The following is a 23,613-nucleotide window of genomic DNA, read 5'->3' on the forward strand; positions in this document are numbered from 1 at the left end:
TCGGGGCTGTCCATAATTTTGAAGGGTGCCTCGGGAGTGGCCATAATTTTGAAGGGTGCCTCGGGAGTGGCCATAATTTTGAAGGGTGCCTCGGGAGTGGCCATAATTTTGAAGGGTGCCTCGGGAGTGGCCATAATTTTGAAGGGTGCCTCGGGAGTGGCCATAATTTTGAAGGGTGCCTCGGGAGTGGCCATAATTTTGAAGGGTGCCTCGGGAGTGGCCATAATTTTGAAGGGTGCCTCGGGAGTGGCCATAATTTTGAAGGGTGCCTCGGGAGTGGCCATAATTTTGAAGGGTGCCTCGGGAGTGGCCATAATTTTGAAGGGTGCCTCGGGAGTGGCCATAATTTTGAAGGGTGCCTCGGGAGTGGCCATAATTTTGAAGGGTGCCTCGGGAGTGGCCATAATTTTGAAGGGTGCCTCGGGAGTGGCCATCAATTTTGAAGGGTGCCTCGGGAGTGGCCATCAATTTTGAAGGGTGCCTCGGGAGTGGCCATCAATTTTGAAGGGTGCCTCGGGAGTGGCCATCAATTTTGAAGGGTGCCTCGGGAGTGGCCATCAATTTTGAAGGGTGCCTCGGGAGTGGCCATCAATTTTGAAGGGTGCCTCGGGAGTGGCCATCAATTTTGAAGGGTGCCTCGGGAGTGGCCATCAATTTTGAAGGGTGCCTCGGGAGTGGCCATCAATTTTGAAGGGTGCCTCGGGAGTGGCCATCAATTTTGAAGGGTGCCTCGGGAGTGGCCATCAATTTTGGAGGGTGCCTCGGGAGTGGCCATCAATTTTGAAGGGTGCCTCGGGAGTGGCCATCAACTTTGAAGGGTGCCTCGGGAGTGGCCATCAACTTTGAAGGGTGCCTCGGGAGTGGCCATCAACTTTGAAGGGTGCCTCGGGAGTGGCCATCAACTTTGAAGGGTGCCTCGGGAGTGGCCATCAACTTCGAAGGGTGCCTCGGGAGTGGCCATCAACTTCGAAGGGTGCCTCGGGAGTGGCCATCAACTTCGAAGGGTGCCTCGGGAGTGGCCATCAACTTTGGAGGGTGCCTCGGGAGTGGCCATCAATTTTGGAGGGTGCCTCGGGAGTGGCCATCAATTTTGAAGAGTTCCTTGACTGAAAAAAGGTTGAGAAACACTGCTCTAAGACCCATAAAATAGCCCAATGACTGCTCTTCATTTTTACAAATGTAAACATTCTTAGGTTCATTGAAACTCTGTCATTGATCCTTGCACTAAAGTATATAAATGTTATTTTTCAGAGGCGATGCAAAGAACTGAGGCCAAAAGGGATCTTCTTTGTTGGCAGTGGAGTCAGTGGCGGGGAGGATGGAGCAAGATATGGGCCCTCTTTGATGCCTGGAGGAGACAAGGAAGCTTGGTATGATCATCGCATGAGGACCTTCAGTGTTTGTCTTTTCAGGTTTTGTGTATCAGGTGCTGCTTGAACCATGCATACACATCTACTTTCACACACCCCAGCGCTAGGTGTAGTTGAAGGCCATGTTCATCCTATATAATGTACCATGTTTCATGCTTCACTGATATTTGTGGTGTAATGTGAAACGTGGTTGCATACAAACCCCTCCTCCCCACCCCCACCCTTTCCTGATTATCTCATTTACCACAATAAGACTTGAAGAGAATGCCTTGTGCTCCCTCCTCCCTTCAATGCTGTAGTTCAGCAGCACTTCCTCCAGCCAGATCTGTACACCTGTGTGGATCTGTTGCTGGAGGAAAGCTTTTCAAGAGCCTCTGCATTGCATCCGCAACACACTGATTATGGTTGCAATGCTCTGCAGACCTCAATGCAAACATTTCATAAATTTACATTTTATTTCATCAATGTTGGCGCATTTACTGCACTTTTGCAAAAGGAGTTCTATGCCTTTGTAACCACTCCGGACACCAGTCCGGACACTTTCCCCCCCCTTCCAGTCCAGGCCAATTTTCAGCTTTCAGCGCTATCACACTTTGAATGAGAATTGCGCGGTCATGCAACACTGTACCCATATTAATTTTTTAGCATTTTTTTTGGAGACAGATAAAACTTTTTTGTTGGTGGTATTTATTCAGCACTGGGGTTTTTAATTTTTTTGCTATATAAATGAAAGTCCAACAATTTTGAAAAAAAGTGTTTTTCTTATAACATTTTGCAAATAATCTTTCTTCATAAATCTTGGCCAAAATTTATTCAGTTATCTTTTTAGTAAAAAAAAAATATCCCAAATTAGTTTATAAACAAAAATTATAATTTACAAAAAAAATGTTCTTACATTTTTATTTTATCTTTTTATATTATTTAACATACTGTCACCCTAGCAGTAGAGTGTCACCATAGTGACACTGTACTACTTCTGCTGGGTGATTTTTCTTCTTTTTTTTTTTTTTTCTTACACTGATTGCTTTTACACCCATAAAGGCTGTAAAAGCAATCATTTCTCCTCTCTGGCTGCATTCTTGTAGCCATTGAGAAATACTGAGTGAGCTGTGATTGGTCACAGCTTGTCACATGGTTCAAGGCTGTTGTGAATAGCCCTGTACCATGTGATCTCTGTGATCATTCACAGATTTCACATGTAATAAGCAATGTCAGGAAGTGACATCTTGATTACTACTATTCGTGTGATCACTGATTGGCCAATCAGTGATCACATGATTGCGACCTCACACAGAGGTCCCGTACAGCGATCAGTGTTCCGATGAGGTGTTCCCAGGGAACGTGCACAGGCTGCAAATGTGGGCGCCATTTGTGAATGGCAACCCGCTCCTGCGCTGCTCCCGTCCGACCATTTATGTACATGGGCCGGACGGGAAGTGGTTAAAGCCCAATTCTGAAATTTTACAAATTTATAAAAAAAGGAATAGCCTAGTAAGATAAAAAAGGGACATCACACTAGTTTTGTAAAAAACATCACTTTTTGTTTAGTAAAAATGAGAAAGAAAAAAAAAAAAAAAAAAGAAACAGATTGTTGCACTTGCAGAATAAAAACGTGGTAGGTAGCATTTCAATGGCCACCGTATAGAAAGGTCCTTTTGGCTCCTCTGTACAGCCCACTGACGTGGGAGAAGGTGCAGATGGACCGCAGACACAACTTTGCACACTTCAAAATAATAAAATACCAGGGCAAAGAACGGCCTTGGAGGAACACGGGTGCCCCCACTTGTTTCGTAGCGCAGCCAGTTCACCAGTCTCTGTATTTGCTGTTTTGTAACAGTGGGGCCTGACCCAGGTCGTGGCTGACTGTGAACAAGCAGAGATGGTGAATGCTGACTGTATTTGCTGTATGCTTGTTCCAGGTCTTTCACACAAGTATATAAGCCGGGCAGCAATCCGATTCACAGGGAGGTCAATTCATGTCTCTCATGACAGGTGCACTTTAAAGACATGATTGGGATGTTAGGAACAGATGAGACACTCTATTGTAACTTCTGCAACTTGAGAACAGAAAAGTGCACATTTAGGGTTTGTTTCCAGCATATTATCAAATCGTATTTTTGTAATCAAGTTAATGGATTTCTTTGTATTTCCATTAGGCCGTATATTAAAGATATCTTCCAGAGCATAGCCGCCAAGGTTGGGAAGGAGCCATGCTGTGATTGGGTGCGTACTAAAAAACATACGTTGTATTATAATGCAGACCTTTGTTGCAAAGACGCGGGCCGTGTGTCGGGGTGTATCTGTGAGCAGAGTCTGGTATGCAGCCTCACACACCACTTTGTCACAATGAGGACCTCAGTGCTGCAGCGACAGCAGACATTTGGCATTCGTAATTCCTAGACATAAGAGCCCAGTGTTCAGTTTTCTTCCAGAACCACAGAACCGCTGCTTTATACAACTAGTACTAAAGTATAACTAAAGGCAACGTTTTTTTAGTTCTAGACAGAGAGCGTGAAGAGGGATTAGAACACCTGTCCATGTTTTACTGCTGTCTGTGTCCCCGTTGGGGAGATTCCCCCCCTCTATTATTATTATTATTATTATTATTATTATTATTATTATTATTCTACAGTATTTATAAAGCGCCAATAGTTGGCTCAGCGCTGTACATTACAAAGGGGGACAGAACATGTGACAGAACAATACCAATACAATGCAAAACAAGAGGGGTTCGAGGGCCCTGCTCCTTGGAGCTTACAATCTAGGAGGGAGGGGATGGTGGCACAGGAGGAGATAGCTGTGGGGGATGGAGTGGTAGGAAGAGTGGAGGAGGTCGGCAAGTTAGCAGGGGGTGGGGTAGGCTTCCCTGGAGAGATGGGTTTTCGGGGTGCGCCTAAAGGAGAGGAGAGTAGGTGATAATCTGATGGGTTGGGGCAGGGAGTTCCAGAGGATGGGTGACACCCTGGAGAAGTCGTGGAGGCGGGCATGGGAGGAGGAGACCAGGGAACTAGAGAGAAGGAGGTCTTGTGAGGAGCGGAGTGTGCGTGTTGGGCGGTACTTGGATATTAGGTCGGTGATGTAGTTCGGGGCAGTATGGTGGACGGCTTTGTACGTCAGTGTTAGGATTTTGAATTTGATCCGTTGCGCAATCGGAAGCCAGTGGAGGGATTGGCAGAGGGGGGTGGCGGAAACGGAGCGGTTGGTGAGGTAAATGAGTCTGGCAGCCGTATTCAGGATGGACTGAAGCGGGGATAGCCAGCGGCGAGGCAGGCCAGTGAGGAGGGAGTTGCAGTAGTCATGATATGATGAGGGAGTGGATGAGCTGTTTAGTGGTTTCTGGGGTTAGGAACGTGCAGATTTTGGCGATGTTGCGGAGGTGGAGTCTGCATGAGTTTGTTAAAGATTGGACTTGGGGCTGGAAGGATAGGTTGGAGTCCAGAATGACACCAAGTAATTTGTCCTGGTTACCATTATCATTGAAAGTCAATGAAAATCCCAAATGTTGGGTTGTCCCCAGAACAGTAATAGACGGGAATCTTCCAATGGGGACACTAGTTCTTGCGACCCCAAGATTTCCTCCAATTTGCAGGGATGTCCTCTCACTTCCTATTTTTATCTATGTAACAGGAAGTGAAGGGAAATTCCACAATGGGGCATAGATGGCAAAAAAAACCTGACCGGGGTCATAACCCCCCCCCCCCTTACTGTATCCAACATGGGGGAAAAAATGTTTTGCCTTTTAGTTGCACTTTAATTGCTTTGTTTCTAGACTACTGTCGCTTGCCGGTGTCAGAACTGGAAATCAGGTGTTCTAAAAAGCAGACCCATACATACAAAGAGCAGCGCAGTGTCTTAGTGGTTAGCACTTGTGGCGTGCAGCACTGAGGTCTTTGTTTCAAATACCAGCCAGGACACTATCTCCATGCATGTTCTCTGCTTGTGTGGGTTTCCTTCCGAACAGAGGCATCCCTAGGGTTGGTGTCGCCCGGTGCGGTAACACGTGGTGTCTCCTCTCCAGAGAGGAAGAAGCGGTGCCGGTGTAGTGGTAAAATGAGTATCCCTTGAAGATATGTATCCCCTGAAGCACATGCGCAGTTGCTTCAGGGGATACTCATTTTACCACTACACTGGGGCGGGGGCAGCTGTCACTGTGTCGGCATCCTGCACCCCCTGTGATGGTGTCACCCAGTGTGGCCTGCACCCGCTACGGATGCCAGTGCTTCCACAATCCAAAGACATGCTGGTTGGCCCGTTTATAAAATTTGGGTGTACAGCATACCTCGGTTAATGTAATTTTCGGTTTACGAATGAAAATCCATTGAAAATAATTCCTCAGTTTACTAATTTTTTTTCGGAATACGAAGCAAGTTTCCCCAGGATGCATTGCACCTGGGAGGTTTATATCGCTGGCCCCGTGCCTTTTAAAGTGCCCTTTATAAAGAGTTTTGAACAGATAAAACTTTTTATTTTTTTCTGACCTCCGGAATGGATTAATTTTTCAATGCATTCCTATGGGAAACCGCGTTTCGGTTTCTGAAGTTTTCACAATACGAATTGTCCCGGAGAACACATTAAATTTGTAAACCGAGGTATGCCTGTAGTATGATATTCTACAGACCCACAAAGGATGCCTTGCCTCCTTGCTGCCTCAATTCCAACTTTTTAAAAACGCATAGAAAATACCCCCTTCAGCTGTTATTGTTCAGGATCTATATACTGCCAAACATTTGTGTAGTGCTTTATAATACAAAGTCGTCCAACTTATGGTCATGTGATACAGCCTTGAATATTGGAGCCATGTAGCCATTCACATTCCTCTAAACCACAAATCGCTGTTAGTTTACACTTGTGTTAGCTGGTGTAAGGTCACACACTGAAGAGGGCTGAGGTGACCTCTGACCCCCTGCCTCAGAAGCTCGCTGTTCAAGTTTGTAAAGCTAAATGGCTAATAGATAACATTTTGTAAAGCAGAACTCTGGGCACAAAAACTTTAATTGAAAACGGTAGTAAACCGCGTCCATTTAAAAAAAAAAATAAAAAATCCCCTGCATGGTAAAGACATAATGTGCTGGGATGCACCGCATACCTCTAACGCGTTTCGGGAGTCTAACTCCCTTCCTCAGAGCAATGCGTTAGCACTTGTACAGAGGACCTCTGTTGCCCATGACTGGCATCTTTGACTCCTTGTCTCAGTTTTTATGATCTTTTTGGTTTGTGAGTATGCATCTGTAATTTTATAATACATTTCTTATCACAGTAATGCACGAGGAGAGTGCGCCCTGTTTTGCTCTTTTTTGCTAGTTACAAGATTCCCCGATCTATCAAGGGCGGCACCTCAACAAGTGCTAGATTTCGTGTTCTAAGTGCAACAAGAAGATACAAGCGTGGTTTTTGGTTTCTGATAAAGTTGTAACTTTAGGACCACATAATCTGATTCCGGTATAAATCCATTTCTGAGGAATGTGAAGAGTTCAGGTCATACTGTTGTGCTGAGATGCAGATAATAGTTTATCTTGTCATATCCAATGTTCCTTCATTCTAACCTTCCTGCACTGTCATGTTAGTGTTACTAAACCCCGGACCCCGCATTCACTATATCCGCTCTCCCCGGACCCTGCATTCACTATATCCGCTCTCCCCGGACCCTGCACTCACTATATCCGCTCTCCCCGGACCCCGCACTCACTATATCCGCTCTCCCCGGACCCCGCACTCACTATATCCGCTCTCCCCGGACCCCGCACTCACTATATCCGCTCTCCCCGGACCCCGCACTCACTATATCCGCTCTCCCCGGACCCCGCACTCACTATATCCGCTCTCCCCGGACCCCGCACTCACTATATCCGCTCTCCCCGGACCCCGCACTCACTATATCCGCTCTCCCCGGACCCCGCACTCACTATATCCGCTCTCCCCGGACCCCGCACTCACTATATCCGCTCTCCCCGGACCCCGCACTCACTATATCCGCTCTCCCCGGACCCCGCACTCACTATATCCGCTCTCCCCGGACCCCGCATTTGCGATTTGCTGACCCTCTGGTCAGTGCTGATTGGCCCTGTGCTGATCACATGCACTTGCCCAAGAATAAAAGCTCTAGCAATACACACCAAATTGAGCATGTGCAGCTTGTCCCCAAGGCTCAGCTCTATCAGCAGATGAGTCGGGGACAGTAGAAGAAGGGGGAATATCAGAGAAAATTAGATTAAACAGCCTTTTTTTTTTTTTTTTTTTTTTTTTTTTTTTTTTTACACAATGCAGAGGATTAACCTCCTTAGGTTCCACAGTGAGTATAACAAGCATGCTTTACTGCATCTACAGACTGATTGTACTGTTGTGGGTTTAGTAACACTTTAATAGGATGACACAGAGAGTGCTGTAAGGCTTAGAGTGCTTCCAAAATGTTCTGCCTCCCCCACTTCCTTTAATATATATATGATCTGTTTATGTCCAGGTGGGTGACGAAGGTTCTGGCCACTTTGTGAAGATGGTGCACAATGGCATTGAGTACGGTGACATGCAGCTGATCTGTGAGGCTTACCATCTGATGAAGGACATCCTGCAGATGGATCACGATGAAATGGCAAAGGTGAGCAAGCCATCCCCACCGGCCATCAGTCTCTGACTTCTCTCTTCTGAGAATCCACAGACGACCGGCTAACATTTTCTGTTCTTTTATTTCTCATCCTTTGTTTCTGTAATTCAGACATTTGAAGAATGGAACAAGACTGAGCTGGACTCCTTCCTAATCGAGATCACAGCCGACATCCTAAAATACCGGGATGCCGACGGCACTCACTTGCTGCCCAAAATCCAGGACACAGCCGGGCAGAAAGGAACAGGAAAATGGACGGCAATCTCTGCTCTAGATTTCGGTGTTCCTGTCACCCTCATCGGTGAGCGTGCCAGCAGTGATCTCGTTCTGTGAGCTCATATTTAAAGTACATTTCCACTTCCCAGCTAAATTGGGATAAACCCTATTATATATTTGTTACATGTTCCTGTTTACAAGCAGAACGAAAAAAAAGAAAGTCCGGTTACCTTTTTAAGTGATAAAGAAAAACAATGTGCGCTACCCCAAGAATTAATAAATAAATAAATAAATGAGCTGCTGCAATACAATTTAACCACATCAATACCAGGCACCTTCACCCCCTTCCTGCCCAGGCCAATTTTCAGCTTTCAGCGCTGTTGCACTTTGAATGACAATTGCGCGGTCATGTAACACTACCCATATGAAATTTTTATAATTTTCACACAAATAGAGCTTTCTTTTGGTGGTATTTAATCACCACTGAGTTATATTTTATTTTTTACTAAAAACAAAAAAAAAACACATTTGAAAATAAAATTTTCTTTGTTATAAAACTTTGCAAATAAATAACATTTCTTCATAAATTTAGGTCAAAATGTATTCTGCTACATTTCTATGGTGAAAATAATAATAATTTTAGTTTTTGTATTTTTTTTTTACTAATTTTTTTTTTTTCTTTCAACACACTGTGTACAAAGCAATACAGTGTTAGCATAGTAACCTTGAACTACTCTGGGCAAGTGATCAGGATTTTTCTTTTTTCTAAACGCATGATTGCTAATACCAATGTATTTCATTGATATATGCAATCATTGTTGCTGAATGAAACTGATTCATTCAGTCTTTTGTTGTGATTAGCTGTGATTGGGCAAAGCTGATCACATGATACAGATGGGCTGTGAATGGCCCGGTCTGTATCATGTGACTGCCTTAACCAGTCACAGCTAACAACACAATTGTATACAATGAATGGTATGACAGGAAGCCATCCATTGTATACAGTTGACGTGATCTGCTGTGATTGGTCACATGACACTGGCAACGGGCTGGTGTAGTGATATGTCATCGGCTGTGTCCTGTGGACGTGCCGGTGACAAATCGCACTTCTGCGTAGCCTCGTGAGTGGCTCGCTTTGACAGGATGTCATATGACGCCCAGTCACAACGAGGAGTGTCCCGTGTCATCAATCTGCTATAGGCTGGGCGGGAAGGTGTTAAAGTGATCCCACACTCAATGCATATAAAGTCATATACATAGTGTTGTGCCAAGTCATAGCATAGATGAAATTCACAATAATAGAAAAACATCTAACAAATAAATGTCCAAGTGAAAATTCCCTATATCCGCTCTCCCCGGACCCCGCATTCCCTATATCCGCTCTCCCCGGACCCCGCATTCCCTATATCCGCTCTCCCCCCAGACCCTAGATTCACTATATCCGCTCTCCCCCCAGACCCTGCATTCACTATATCCGCTCTCCCCCCGGACCCCGCATTCACTGTATCCGCTCTCCCCCCGGACCCCGCATTCACTGTATCCGCTCTCTCCCCGGACCCCGCATTCACTGTATCCGCTCTCTCCCCGGACCCCGCATTCACTGTATCCGCTCTCTCCCCGGACCCCGCATTCACTGTATCCGCTCTCTCCCCGGACCCCGCATTCACTGTATCCGCTCTCTCCCCGGACCCCGCATTCACTGTATCCGCTCTCTCCCCGGACCCCGCATTCACTGTATCCGCTCTCTCCCCGGACCCCGCATTCACTGTATCCGCTCTCTCCCCGGACCCCGCATTCACTGTATCCGCTCTCTCCCCGGACCCCGCATTCACTGTATCCGCTCTCTCCCCGGACCCCGCATTCACTGTATCCGCTCTCTCCCCGGACCCCGCATTCACTGTATCCGCTCTCTCCCCGGACCCCGCATTCACTGTATCCGCTCTCTCCCCGGACCCCGCATTCACTGTATCCGCTCTCCCCCCGGACCCCGCATTCACTGTATCCGCTCTCCCCCCGGACCCCGCATTCACTGTATCCGCTCTCCCCCCGGACCCCGCATTCACTGTATCCGCTCTCCCCCCGGACCCCGCATTCACTGTATCCGCTCTCCCCCCGGACCCCGCATTCACTGTATCCGCTCTCCCCCCGGACCCCGCATTCACTGTATCCGCTCTCCCCCCGGACCCCGCATTCACTGTATCCGCTCTCCCCCCGGACCCCGCATTCACTGTATCCGCTCTCCCCCCGGACCCCGCATTCACTGTATCTGGTCTCCCACGGTACACACAACATGGAAATGCAATTATGTTAGCAAATATAAACTGCTAAATACATTTTCTCATCAGCAGTTAGAACAGTCTTGTGACTTCTATCAGTGTCCAGCTGAGTACACGTTCAAGCTTGTAGGAGTTTTCATTCTGCTCTAGGAAGATGCAGAACCGCTGACCTGTCTGGACAGTGCTGATTCACATGCGCACTCCCAAGAAAGTAAAAAAACCTCTCTAGCAATACACACCAAACTGAGCATGTGCAGAGTGTCTCTACACAATGTCTTCTCAGGAGATAGAGGGGAACACTGGAGGAAGAGGAGGATAGGACAAGTCAGGATCAAACTGCATTTTTACACAGTGCAGAGGATTAACCCCTTAGGTTCCACAGTGAGTATAACAAGCATGCTTTACTGCATCTACAGACTGATTGTACTGTTGTGGGTTTAGTAACACACACAAAAAAAAAAAGGAAATTTAGTAGAGCATTGTGTCCAGGAAAGGTCACACCGGGGGAATTCACCTTTTGCAATGACTTCCTTGTAACCTGTTGCATCAGCTGATGCTTTGTTGTTGCTGGATGGACCCATGTAACACTGTGTGGGTGGAGATGACATCTTGCAGATACTTCCAGCTTCCTCCCCAGTAGCGGTGTTGGTGGTGTAATTCAGCCTCAGAAGACTTCACAATCAGCCTTGTGCCATCCGAGATCCAATTTCTTTGAGGTGATGCAACATAGTTGCAGCATAGCGGGGTTAGGAGGGTGGTGACAACATGATGGGGATAAAATTCTGTGCAGCTCTTCAAGGTATTGTCCTTTTCCCCTCCCCCTTACATGTCTGTGTCTGCATGGCACATCATAATGCACATCATTTTTAACTTAATTTTGCAAATTAAATTTCCTGAAGCAAAAATGGCAACCAGACTGTGCAGACACTTGGGTCCTATTGGATTATTATTATTATACAGTATTTATAAAGCGCCAATAGTTGGCTCAGCGCTGTACATTACAAAGGGGGACAGAACATGTGACAGAACAATACCAATACAATGCAAAACATGAGGGGATCGAGGGCCCTGCTCTTTCAAGCTTACAATCTAGGAGGGAGGGGATAGTGGTACAGGAGGAGATGGCTGTGGGGGATGGGGTGGTAGGAAGAGTGGAGGAGGTCGGCAAGTTAGCAGGGGGTGGGGTAGGCTTCCCTGAAGAGGTGATGGTGGGCTTTTGGGTAAACAAGCTACCGAATCGTCACCAAAACAGTCTGACTTTTAATATCCGATGGATTTAGCTTTTGAATAAAAAAATGTCCGGCTCAAGGAAAGGCATGAATCGCAGAAAAAGCCAAAATATGTCCCAAAATCTTGCAGTGTGTTGTAGTGCCGTTCCTCAGTGTTGTCACTGCTGTCTGTACAGGTGAAGCCGTGTTTGCCCGCTGTCTGTCGTCGCTAAAGAATGAGCGCAAAGTGGCCAGCAAGCAGCTACAAGGACCAAAACATGTCCCCTTTAAGGGTGACAAAAAGGCATTCCTCGAGGACATCAGGAAGGTAGGCGTTCTGGGATTTGTACACTTTTGCTGCCTCATCTATTGTATAGCTGCTTAATTATATATTTTGGATGTAAAAAAAAAATCTGTTTGGTGTAAATAATATATGAATGCCTGTCTCGGTGTAGTGTGTAATGTATGTATGGGGGGGAGGCCATTTTGTGACACTCTGGGATCTATGTGATCACTATACACATTGGTTACACTTTACTATTCCTTGTGATCCAAGTCTTAGTTGGCCGATTCATTGAAAACAATACACTGTGCGACTGATATTTTCTCAAAAGTTGTTTAGAAGCCAAGACCCCCTCCCCCCCCCCCCCATAGACAGCTTGAGTGTAATCCAATCCCTACTAATATTGGGCATAGTGAGCTATGGGGGCCCTGTCAGCACCACCGAGCTTGAAAATGGAAGGGACTGGGTGGAAAATTGCCAGCCAAACAGTAACTGTATCAGCCAGATGCAGTCACTGTTAGCCTGTTCAGGCAGCCACAGGTAAGTACAAGCAATGTTCACAGATATTGGATTCATAGCAGGAAGCAAAGCCCTGTCCTAGTCAACATCTGCTTTACACCCACAAAGCAGCCATTATCAGCCACAGTCCCTCCACATCAGGAACTGAAAGCTTGCCTGTGTGGGGCTGCAGTCCATAGACCCAAGGACAAAAGGCAACTGCGCACCAGTTGTAATGTGTATATACATTTAGTGGAGTTCCCCTTTAAACACACGCTGTTCTAGTTTGAGCTGCAGTCGGTGCTCAGGCTAACTCAGTGACTACTAAACTGCCTTCTGTTACCTGTTGCAGGCACTATATGCATCCAAGATCATTTCCTATGCACAAGGATTCATCCTGTTCCGCCAGGCGGCTCAGGAGTTTGGCTGGAAGTTGAATTATGGCGGGATCGCTATGATGTGGAGGGGAGGCTGCATCATCCGCAGGTAATTACTTGTCCGATCTAAGTCATGAGGTATGTGCTAACACCTTCTTTTTCTTTAACCACTTCCTGTCCGCCTGCTGTATATAAATGGTTGGATGGTGGCAGTGCAGGGGCGGGTGTGCAGAATTTTAAAGGGTGCCTTGACTAATGCAGGGCTTCTCAACCAATTTTTCAGAGTGTAAGATGCTTCAGGACTGACTATGGAGGTAATTTACTGAAACTGGAGAGTGTAAAATCCTGGTGCAGCTCTGAATAGAAACCTTTCAGCTTAACCGCTTCAGTACCGAGCTCTATTCACCTCCTTCCTGCCCAGGCCAATTTTCAGCTTTCAGTGCTGTTGCACAAATTAAAAATAAATCCCAGTATCTATACCGCCATTTATAAACGCTATAACTTTCACATAAACCAATTAATTTCCACGTATTGGGATTTTTTTTTTCTAGCAAAGACATGGAGCAGAATACATTTTGGCCTAAATTTATGACATTTGATTTTTTAAATTTTTATACTGGACATGTTTAACCCCTTTGCGCTGGCCACACATGAATGTGCGGCCTCCCGGCGTCTGGGCCTAGACGCCGAGCGGCCGCACATTTGCGTTCATGGAACTAAATACATATGTGCTGAGAGCGCGCGCCCTGCACGCTCCCAGCACACGTGTGGTACTCACGGAAAGGTCCCGGTCCGCTCTTTCGATCGGGACTTTTCCCGATCATGTGACCACCGTGACGCATCATCACGGCGGTCACATGATTCCTAAACCACGCCCCAGCCGCCCTGCCTCCCGGCGTCTGAATCTCTTAAAGGGCCAGGAGGCGTCGGCGGGAAGGGGTTAACCACTTGCCTACTGGGCACTTCTCCCCCCTTCCTGCCCAGGCCAGTTTTCAGTGCTGTTGCACTTTGACAACTGGAGCGGTCATGCAACACTGTAACCAAATGAAATTTTTATCATGTTGTGTGGTTTGTTTGTTTTTTTTTGTTTTTTTTTTTAAACTGAGCCTTTTAAATTGAGTGTTATTTAATCATCACTGGGTTTATTTGTTGCTAAACAAACAAAAAAACACCAAGATTTTTGAGGGGGAAAAAAAAAAACTTCCTGAGTAATTTTCCTTCACTGATGAGGCTGCACTGATGATCAGTGTAACTGTCTCCTGTGTGAATTGCCAATTACCGACTCTCCTCATGTTGTGACAGCATGTAATAAGAACGCTGATAACCAGCAAGTCTGTTTACTATGTGATCAGCTCTGTCCAATCGCATTGTAAAGGGCCGCTGTGATTGGCCCTTACTGCAATCTGTGATCAGCTGTGTCCAAAGGACACAGCAGTCAGAGTGCGCACTGGGGACGAGCAGGGTTCTGGGAGGATGTCAATAGGCACCCTCCCAGAACTAGCTGACCATGCTGCAGCTGTCTTTGACTATTGCATGGTCGCCAAGTGATTAATAGAGCAAACTGAAGTTAGAAGCTGATTGGCTACCATACAGAGCACTAGATTTTGCACTCTCCAGTTTTAGTAAATCGACCCCCCCCTCCTATGTGTGGTGGGAACAAAGCCATGTTGTTGATGAGAGCAGTGTGCTGGGAATGCTGGAGACCCAGGCCAGTGCGATACAGCAGCAGTCAGACTCCCCAGAATGATGCCTGTGTGGGGGATTTTTAACACTTCATCACTTGGATTGTAAAAGAAAAACAAAAAAACATAAAGGAACCTATGTAGTGCAAGCAGTCTTAATGCCTTAGTGATATCAAAGCTTCATCGTCCTCTAAGCTGTACATTTGATATTAACACATTTTGATGTGCTTTGAACATGTTTCTGTTGATTTCAATGGAGAATGCATCTGGGGAATGTGAGCTCTTCAACCTCCATGAAATACAAGGCTGTTCAGCTCAGTATCTGTGAAGGGATATCAGGAAGCTATTGTATCCTCTGACTACCAAGAACAAATCAGCTGCTCACATGAACAGAGGCTGTATAATGAAATGCTTTTCTTCATTGTTTGACTTTAGTGTGTTTTTGGGCAAGATCAAGGAAGCCTTCGACAGGAATCCAGATCTGCAAAATCTCTTGTTGGACGATTTCTTCAAAAAGGAGATGCACAACTGCCAGGTAAGGAGACTCTTTGCAGGAGTGATTCATTCAAGCCGCTTTCAGAAGATCTTACTTGAGATTCTATGGCAAACAAAAGCCACTGTTTGTATTGTCAGTAAGCAGCAACCCTAATATTTGATTCTGCACAGACCACACAATTTGGTGCAAATGTGAGTCAAATCTTTGCTGTACAGCGTGAACCGATTTTTATGTTTGAAAGGTAAACGTTCTATTTGGTGGGGGTCTTACAGGTGAATTTTGGGGCTCCCCAAATGATCAGATTTGACTTTTTTTCCTTTTTTTTTTTTTTTATATATGGATACACGTTTGTCTGTGGTCCCAAATTTAAAGGGGAACCCTGTGTGGATTAGAAATGGGGAGGAGTGTGGTTGTGGGTTCTCCCCCCCCCCCCTTTAAGATTTAGACCTGGAGCTGTCGTTCTGGTTTCCCTAGGAATGTAGCAAGTTGCTGGCCTACAACAAGAGTTTAGACTTCAATGGCTGCATGCTTGTTTCAGGCCAGAGACCAAATAAGGACCTTTTTATAAACAGTCTAACAGTAGCTCGCTCCTGTGTTGTCATCGTGTTTACTTCATGTGCAGCACATACTAAGGTGTTCTTATAGCCTGTGTGAGCGATTACAGGGATGGATGTCTGGGGAATACTTCCTCCTGCCAATAGCATGCAGCAGCCTTCAATGTGCTTTTATTCAGACAGACCTGCAAATACTGCAGCTTGAGTAGTTGTGTATTGTGACATGTCAGGAACTGATACAGACTGGAAAGTCCACATTAGATGGTAGTTACATTTTTGCCCACACTTCTCAGAAAGAAGTCTTTATTGTGTCACACTGCCCTTATTTCCCTCATCTGTATATTTCTGTGCTTCCCCAGGAATCGTGGCGCAGAGTAGTGAGCACCGGAGTGCAGTACGGTATTCCTATGCCATGCTTTACCACCGCACTGGCTTTCTATGATGGTTACAGGCATGAAATGTTACCGGCCAACCTCATCCAGGTAAGATATGATGGTGATAGGACTTTGTGCAGAATGAGTCTACAGTGTATATTGGGAGTCAGGGTAGTGATAGTATGTGGTATGAGCGTTGATTGGCTCTATAATCTGCCTTTCTACCAATATCCGGTTTATCATCTTGCTGTCCCGCATTGTATCACCTCCTCCTTTCTCCCAGTCTGTGACATACCTTATTCCATCTCACCATAGCACCGGACAAAAGTACTGCCATCTTTGTCTTCTGATTGTAAATCTACCTCATTCATCTCGTATTCCTGTGCCATTTCCAGGTTTTTGTTTATTTGACTCACACATTAGTCTCAATGAACCTAAGGATGGCTTCAACTTCCATTTTCTCAGCTTTGCTTTTTGTGCTGTTATTCTTCTGTATGCATCCCTGGTCTTGTTACAGATCTGACTGTTCAGTGTTAACTGTTTCCCTACCAACCTATAGCAGAACTACGCAAAATCACGTACGCACACGCTACAGATGTTGATCACTGGGTCCCAGCTAGAGATTCCCCATCGGCAATTTCTGAGTATCACTGACGGGAAAGACCTGTGTGCAAAGATAGGTCTCTCTCCTGCCAGCAGTAACATGCTCCTGTGTATTTCTCTGCACAGCACAAACCTACATAGCAGCATGTTTCCCAAGTAAAACACATGGCACACAGGTAACCCCTTCCTGCCCAGTGCTGTCTATTAGCACTGATCACTGTATTGGTGTCACTGGAGATGTTAGTGGCAGTTAGTCAGTTCCCCCATGCAGTCCCACTATAAATTGCCGCCATTACTAGTATTTAAAAAAAATTAAATCCCAGTATATATTACCATTTGTAGACTCTCACTTTCATGTAAATCAATTAATTTACATGTACTGGGATATTTTTTTTTTTCCCTAGCAAAGACATGTAGCAGAATACATTTTGATCTGTCACCTTTTCCTCAGCACAGAAGTGAGGTGTCCTGACCTAATATGCACACACAGTCCAGGTCAGGGACATGCCAAGTACTAATGAGAGGATAAGGGTAAAAGCTTTTGCCTGCACTCCTAAAACACAGCTGTAGCAGCTCCTATGTGTCTGCTCTGACTGGTTCTTTTTGAATCACTAAAGTTTAGGCATGGCTCCTTTTTTGTATAGGTACAGTGGCTCAGTGTAAGTATGTGTCATGTTTGGCCAATCCCTGTGGAACCTGGAAATCACTGTAGTAGGCACTACTACGATGATCAGTGCTACCCTTCTACATAGTGAACACAGACGGTCAATCACTTGGCTCACTGCCTTTCAGAGAGAACAGTTTGCATGTTCTCAGTGAATCAGAGAGGATGAGGTGGAGGCTGAGATATCACTATGCCACCATGTCTAACCTGTTTTAGCACATACATACCAAACTGGCCCAATGTAACTGCAAGAAAAAAAATAGCCATACCTAATAGCAGTCCACCGAAATGACAATTCTGGACCAAAACTGACACGTCAGCATGCACAGTTAAGGCATGAAAAAAAAAAATCACTTTTTTTTTCTTTAAGTTATTTTATGTTACTGGATCGTATTCTTTAATTGAATGTAACACATAAAAAGAAATGTATATAACATTTTAAGAAAAACTTAGAGGCGTTTTTGTATCGAAGTCAGTTATTGGCACTTTTATTTTTTTTTTTCTATTATAAACATGCTGTCTGCCTCCACATGTCTTATCTTTTGATACATCATCAATGCTTCCACCCATACACTGTCTCCTAGTTCCATCCTCCGATATGGCAGGAGGCACTTATCTCCCAACTAGAAGCCATGTTGCATATTCAGCTCTCGCTCTTCCTAATCTCTGTGGAATGATAATATGCAGACATACCATAGATTTGGTTTATATTCTACTTGGCCCAGGAGATGTCAAGTCTTTCATGTTGATGTAATTTTAATTGTTGCCTATATTTTGTTGTGTTTTTTTTTTTTTTTTTTTTTTTTTTATTATAAACCAACCAGAGGGTTATAGAGTGTGCTGGTAGTAATATGTGTACTTTTCTATTTCAGGCCCAGAGAGATTACTTTGGTGCTCACACCTACGAGCTGCTGTCTAAGCCAGGATCTTTTGTTCACACAAACTGGACTGGACACGGTGGAAATGTGTCATCCTCTTCATATAATGTCTGAGACCAGTCTAGCGTAAACAGTCGTGTATGTTCGTCCTTTTTAGAGCTTTCTCTGTTGTCATCGCTGTAATCTGCACTGTCTAGTGAGAGAATAAATTTCTTTTTATATATGACTGATGTAATGTGATGTTTCTTATACATAAAGTTTTTGCTGGGTTAGCAAAACGGCCCTGTCCTGTCCTCCCCTGCTGTATACAGCTGTCATTGGCATAATGAATTATTCAGGCCATTTGATTACTAATACACAAAAAACCATACAAACCAATCCATGCCTGAATGTATTTCCTCGGCAAACTGACAATTGTACAATGTCTACCATTATTCCTGTAAGCAGTGGTTTTCAGCAAGTACTTGTCCCATATGTATGCATAAAAACTAAGTGGCAGCCCCTTTTAAAAACAAATATGAAGACTTTGGATATGTGACTGTGTAAGTGTATTTGTATGGGAAGAACCAAATATGCATTTTCAATTGTATAATTGCATTGAAGGAGGTGTATGGATCTATATGGGCAGGGCTTGTTGACATGTCGGTTGAACTGTTTTACTGCACAACATTACACATGGATGGTGTGAGCAGGACTCAATGTAAATTTATGAGCCCTGTTCACACCACACATGTGCAGAAAAACACAGTTCAACAGACATGGTGTGAACAAGCCAGCTGTAGTTATAATATACATGCACAGGTATGGTAGCAAGAGATACACACATAGATAGGTAAATACAAAGAGGTGGTCACTGCCCCAGTCTAACTGGCTTTTACAGCAAGGAACATGGACAGGTATCGCATATCAAAAGAAAATACCCAGTTCAACTTGTCAGCCAGCTAGCCAACAACCAAATTAACCTGTCTAACAATGTGCGTTTAAAACCTTTTTGTATTGACCTTTTTGTATTGTAGGTGCACTGGACACCCTCAAAAAAGTGGATTGTAGTGAGCGCTCTTGTATAAACACAGCAGCTAGAACACCTAAGGCAACCACAATGCCTTTAAATGCAAATTGTAAACAAGGGTAGTATGGTGCAGCGCTAAAGAAATTAAACTGAAAACAGTCAGAAGTCAGTGTATTATTATCCGTGGTTTCTTATAAAAGGGTGCAAACTTCCAAAGCTCTTGCGGCCTCAAATAATAGCAATGCGCACTCACCAGAAACGCATGGGTTATGCACATGTAGGAATAATCATTCCAGATGTCAGATCCTCCAAAGTTCAGATGGCAGGCATCCCTCTCACAGTGGGTCACCGAAGACTCAAAACCGGATCCTGAGGTCCCCTTTAAGGTCAATCAGGCACTCCACACTGGTGGTGAAACTCTCTCCTCTGAATGGTACAGGCACCTTCTCTGTGGGGGTAACAGCTCCACAAAGGAGCCCCAGAAAAAACACAGGTGCCAGAGATAGTGTAGTATGTTTAGGAAAATTTATTTGCCTCAGCATAAAATACAGGGTAGCATGCAGATCCAGACCCATAAAAGGTTAAAATTAGGATTAGGAAGGTAGCAATACTGACCCTAGTAAAGATGTCCGCCGAGCCCCCTCGTGGCTCCGGCGGTACGAATGACGTCACGCTCTGCACAGCTCCTCCTAAAACTTCTGACTGTTTTCAGTTTAATTTCTTTAGCGCTGCACCATACTACACTGGACACCCTGGCTGCTATATGCTGGGTGTCCAGTGCGCTCCCGTGCCTTTTAAGGAGGGGGTGGGCTCCCTCAGGTTCAGCTGCCCTTGGTCTGTCTATTAAATGCATGTGCCTCTACTATGAGGGCTCTCAAAATTTGTAGTTAGGACCACAGAATATCAGGGTACTGTGATGAGGCTCTGTGGCTTCGATATGTATTTGCAAATGTGTGCTAACTAAACCCGTTTTTAAATGCACATTGTTAGACAGGTTAATTTGGTTGTTGGCTGGCAAGTTTGAACTGGGTATTTTTTTTTTTCTTTTTTACATATAGGTAAAACCTGCAGTGTACTCCATAACATTTCTGTTTCTCTGCAACAAGGTTTTTTTTTTTTTTATTTGCTATTAGTTTTTCCAGAAAATATTACTATCTGAAGTAACAACTCCTATAACTCCTATAGTTATTTTAGTTGTAGGTAAAACTTTAACTAGTTTTACATAGTGGGGAAGATTTTACACCCTCTGTCAAGTTGTTTTTTTTTTTTTTTGTTTTTTTTTTTATTGCTGCCTGCATCCCCCTCTATTTGTGCTGTGATCAGTGTCACTGAGAAGGAAAGTGAAATCTAATCATTTTAGACTTGTCCCCATCACAAGAGGTGAGGGAAACCCCTAGATTGCTGGTGCAGCTCTGGGACAGGATGGGAGGGGAAATGTCTCCAATGGAACATAGACAGCAAACTTACATGGCAGGGATTTAACCCTTTCCTACTCTATAAACTAAAAAATGTTTGGGCTATCCATACTGTACTGTAAGGTAGTATGTGCAGAAATTATAGGTAGAACAGGGTAGTAAATATGGCTAGGCACGTATAGAGGTGTATTATGCAGGTGAGAATACATGGCTATGGATAATTTATGTATGAAAATGTTTAATAAATAATTGGTTTGGAGAAACCAAGATGTAGACCGAAAAGAGCAGATTTACTAAAACTGGAGCACACAGAATCTGGGGCAGCTCTGCATAGAAACCAATCAGGTTTTAGTCCTCATGCACCCTGGGAGGACATTTTGATAATGCTGGTAACATTAGCTGTATGAACTCATGTTAAAAACCTGTTTGTTTTTTACCAAAAATGCAGATTTTACCATGTTTTTTCACCGTTAAAGCATCTTTACAGCTAAAAAAAAACTCAGTCCTGGGTTTTTTTTCCAGCCAAAAAACATTTTGCAGTCTATGTGTGCATGGACACACAGGAGAACATGCTGGGGGGGTTGTTTACTAGCAGCTGTAAAACGTCAAGTGTGCATGAGGACTCATTGTCAAAGCTTAGCTGAAGTCAGAAGCTGATTGGCTGCCATGCACAGCTGCACCAGATTCTGCACTCTCCAGTTTTAGTAAATCTCCCCCACAGTGTCCTCAACCATGGACCGTAGGATGTGGGAATAAACGTTTTTACATTGGAGCCCACATAGGTAGAGAGTTGTGATTCTGCTGCCATCTTATGCCCGAGAGATATAAGAAGTACTGCAACAAAAACATTTCTGCAAAAGAATAATTTGGATTATATTTATTTTGTACCGAATTATTACATACTTGAGATATCGGAATGTCTGGTGTATACATAGAGAGAATGTTCTCCAGCATTGTCATGCTTTTTGGTTTTACAAGAGACCCTGCAGATGTGTTTGGTAACTTGCGTTTAGCTTGAGGACTGTAGAGAACCGCTCTCCCACTTGTGTCATCTATCAGGGAAGGAAAAAAAATAAAGACTTAAGGCCAAATGAAATCCTATTAGAGGCTTAAAACGTCAGTGCGGAGTAACCGGGGATGAAATGTTTCAGGAGGTCCTGACCTTTTATTAAGAAGGACTAAAGCGGAATCCATTTGAAAAGATTCTACGTTGTTGATCCCGGTCACTTAGTAGTGTCATAGTACGGATAGTAAAAATATCAAACACACTGACCTCTTCTGTCACGGAATTCATCAGAGTATCACTCCATCTCTTCCGATGCTTTCCAATATCTTTTCTGACTGCAGTTTGAAATGTATGTGAAAATGATCCCATCTCCTAAAACAAACCATTCTGGTTAGATCAGCAATTAGTATGCATATGTGAATCTTAAAGTATCTGTATTTTGTGTGAAATGCTCATAAAGAACAGCAGACAAACCATAAAATGAATACAGACTAATGCAGGTCTCTTTTTTCACTCCACACCTGAGTTTTGTTTGACTCCAAGGGGTCTGTAAATGGTTTATCTGACCTGTACATATTCTCTATGGCAGTCCTGCACACCCCAAACATGTCAGTATAACAGAGCGAGTCCAAGTTAAAGTGAGCCTCATGAATGGAGAGATCCCAGCTAAAGCCAGTGGTTGCTTAAAGGATAAGTTCACCTTTCCACAAAAAAATAATAAATGCATATTTTTTTGCAGGTAAAAAAAAATGTACATTTTAATATTTTTGTGTTAGGAGCCTGGACAGCATTGCTTTGTGTGTGTGTGTAAGATATATATATATATATTTATATTATACACACATTTTCACCTGCTGTAAATGCTACTTCACTCTGCTATGGTCACTTGGGTCACCCTTCCACATTCCCCCATTTACTTGCTGTACTGCTGCTCCTGGTTTTGGGGATCACCCACAGGACACATGCTGCTGCCTGCTGTGTAGAACATGGCTGAGCTTTGGTTCTCATATATGCAGTACGATTCCAAAGCGAATAGTAAAGTGGATGAGACTGGAAATCCCACCTGCACCACACTGTAAACCACACAGGACTCTTTAAAATGACACTGCAGCTGGCCCACATGTATGTGAATTGGCTCCGCAGGAAACCTTTTCAATTGCATCAAGCGGATTGGTACAGTTGAAAACAAATCCAAATTTGCATATTTGTGAACTGAGGCTGAAAGTGATATCAAAAGGCAATTTTTTTTTTTTTTAAAATGACAAACAGGTTGGTTACCTGCTCTGTGTGATGGTTTTGTACAGAGCAGCCCTGATCCTCCTCTTCTCGGGTCCCCCAATGGCGCTCCTGGCCCCTTCCCTTCTGCCCCCACAGCAAGCAACTTGCTATGGGGTGCCAAGCAGACTCATTCCCGAGCTACTGCTCTGCGTGTCTATTTAAACACACAGCCGACGGCTCAGCGCCAACCCCGCTCTCTCCTCATTGGGAGCCACTGCTGTCTCAGCCAGAGTCCCCGGGGAGCACACCACTGGATCAGGATGAGGCTCAGGTAAGTATTGAGGGGGAGGGGGACTGCTGCATGAAACCTTGAGCCTTTACAACCAGTTTGTTTAGTTTGGAGCTGACGTAGCATTCCCTGTGTGTGGAGACCCAGGTACCATAGGAGGGTAAAGTGATGGGGGTATACAGCCATTGGATGAAGTTCCATATATACACAATCATATTCATCAAATTATTCCTTGTGTATTATAGAATAGATGAATCTATTTCAACTAAACATATTTCCTCCTAAATTTTTAGAGATCAATAAAATTCATTCCAAATGTTTGTCCAATCCAATGATGTCACCCCAGATCAGGAGGACACTCACTCTATAGTACATCATTACAGAGAGAGGTAGATGTTTTATAAATAAAAAAAGTTATGATTAAGAAGCGGAAGGAACACAATCCTGAGTGACAGCCTGTTCTATAGGGACTGTGACAGCCTGTTCTATAGGGACTGTGACAGCCTGTTCTATAGGGACTGTGCTCACAGGACAGAATTCACATTTGAAGCAATTATACCATGTCCACATATGAGAGCATGGACAGGATTGGTGGAGAT

The 23,613-nt window shown here is 44.5% G+C and overlaps 2 protein-coding genes across 3 annotated transcripts in view; one reads left to right on the top strand and one right to left on the bottom strand.

The window, feature by feature from the left end:
- Positions 1 to 18,303, top strand: part of PGD (phosphogluconate dehydrogenase) — a 30,810-nt gene extending 12,507 nt beyond the window's left edge. The window contains exons 5-13 of the mRNA XM_089658985.1: positions 1,252 to 1,370; positions 3,527 to 3,593; positions 7,828 to 7,962; positions 8,080 to 8,269; positions 11,866 to 11,996; positions 12,802 to 12,935; positions 14,944 to 15,043; positions 15,918 to 16,040; positions 18,072 to 18,303. Coding sequence (XP_089515111.1) covers positions 1,252 to 1,370; positions 3,527 to 3,593; positions 7,828 to 7,962; positions 8,080 to 8,269; positions 11,866 to 11,996; positions 12,802 to 12,935; positions 14,944 to 15,043; positions 15,918 to 16,040; positions 18,072 to 18,191 — 1,119 coding nt within the window. The 3' untranslated portion in view covers positions 18,192 to 18,303. The remainder of the gene's footprint in view (positions 1 to 1,251; positions 1,371 to 3,526; positions 3,594 to 7,827; positions 7,963 to 8,079; positions 8,270 to 11,865; positions 11,997 to 12,801; positions 12,936 to 14,943; positions 15,044 to 15,917; positions 16,041 to 18,071) is intronic.
- Positions 18,304 to 21,363: 3,060 nt separating this feature from the next.
- The window catches only part of LOC149440045 (plectin-like), a 28,032-nt gene continuing 25,782 nt past the window's right edge, over positions 21,364 to 23,613 (bottom strand). Inside the window, exons 7-8 of one of the 2 annotated variants that reach the window (XM_089658986.1) lie at positions 21,664 to 21,879; positions 21,364 to 21,553 (exon numbers count right to left, since the gene is read on the bottom strand). In XM_089658986.1, coding sequence (XP_089515112.1) covers positions 21,670 to 21,879 — 210 coding nt within the window. In that variant the 3' untranslated portion in view covers positions 21,364 to 21,553; positions 21,664 to 21,669. The remainder of the gene's footprint in view (positions 21,554 to 21,663; positions 21,880 to 23,613) is intronic. The other variant, XM_089658987.1, reaches the window with a different exon arrangement.

Source organism: Staurois parvus, unplaced genomic scaffold, assembly GCF_062004578.1.
Source record: "Staurois parvus isolate SC_StPar_1 unplaced genomic scaffold, SC_StPar_1.0 ptg001122l, whole genome shotgun sequence".
Classification (NCBI taxonomy): domain Eukaryota; kingdom Metazoa; phylum Chordata; class Amphibia; order Anura; family Ranidae; genus Staurois; species Staurois parvus.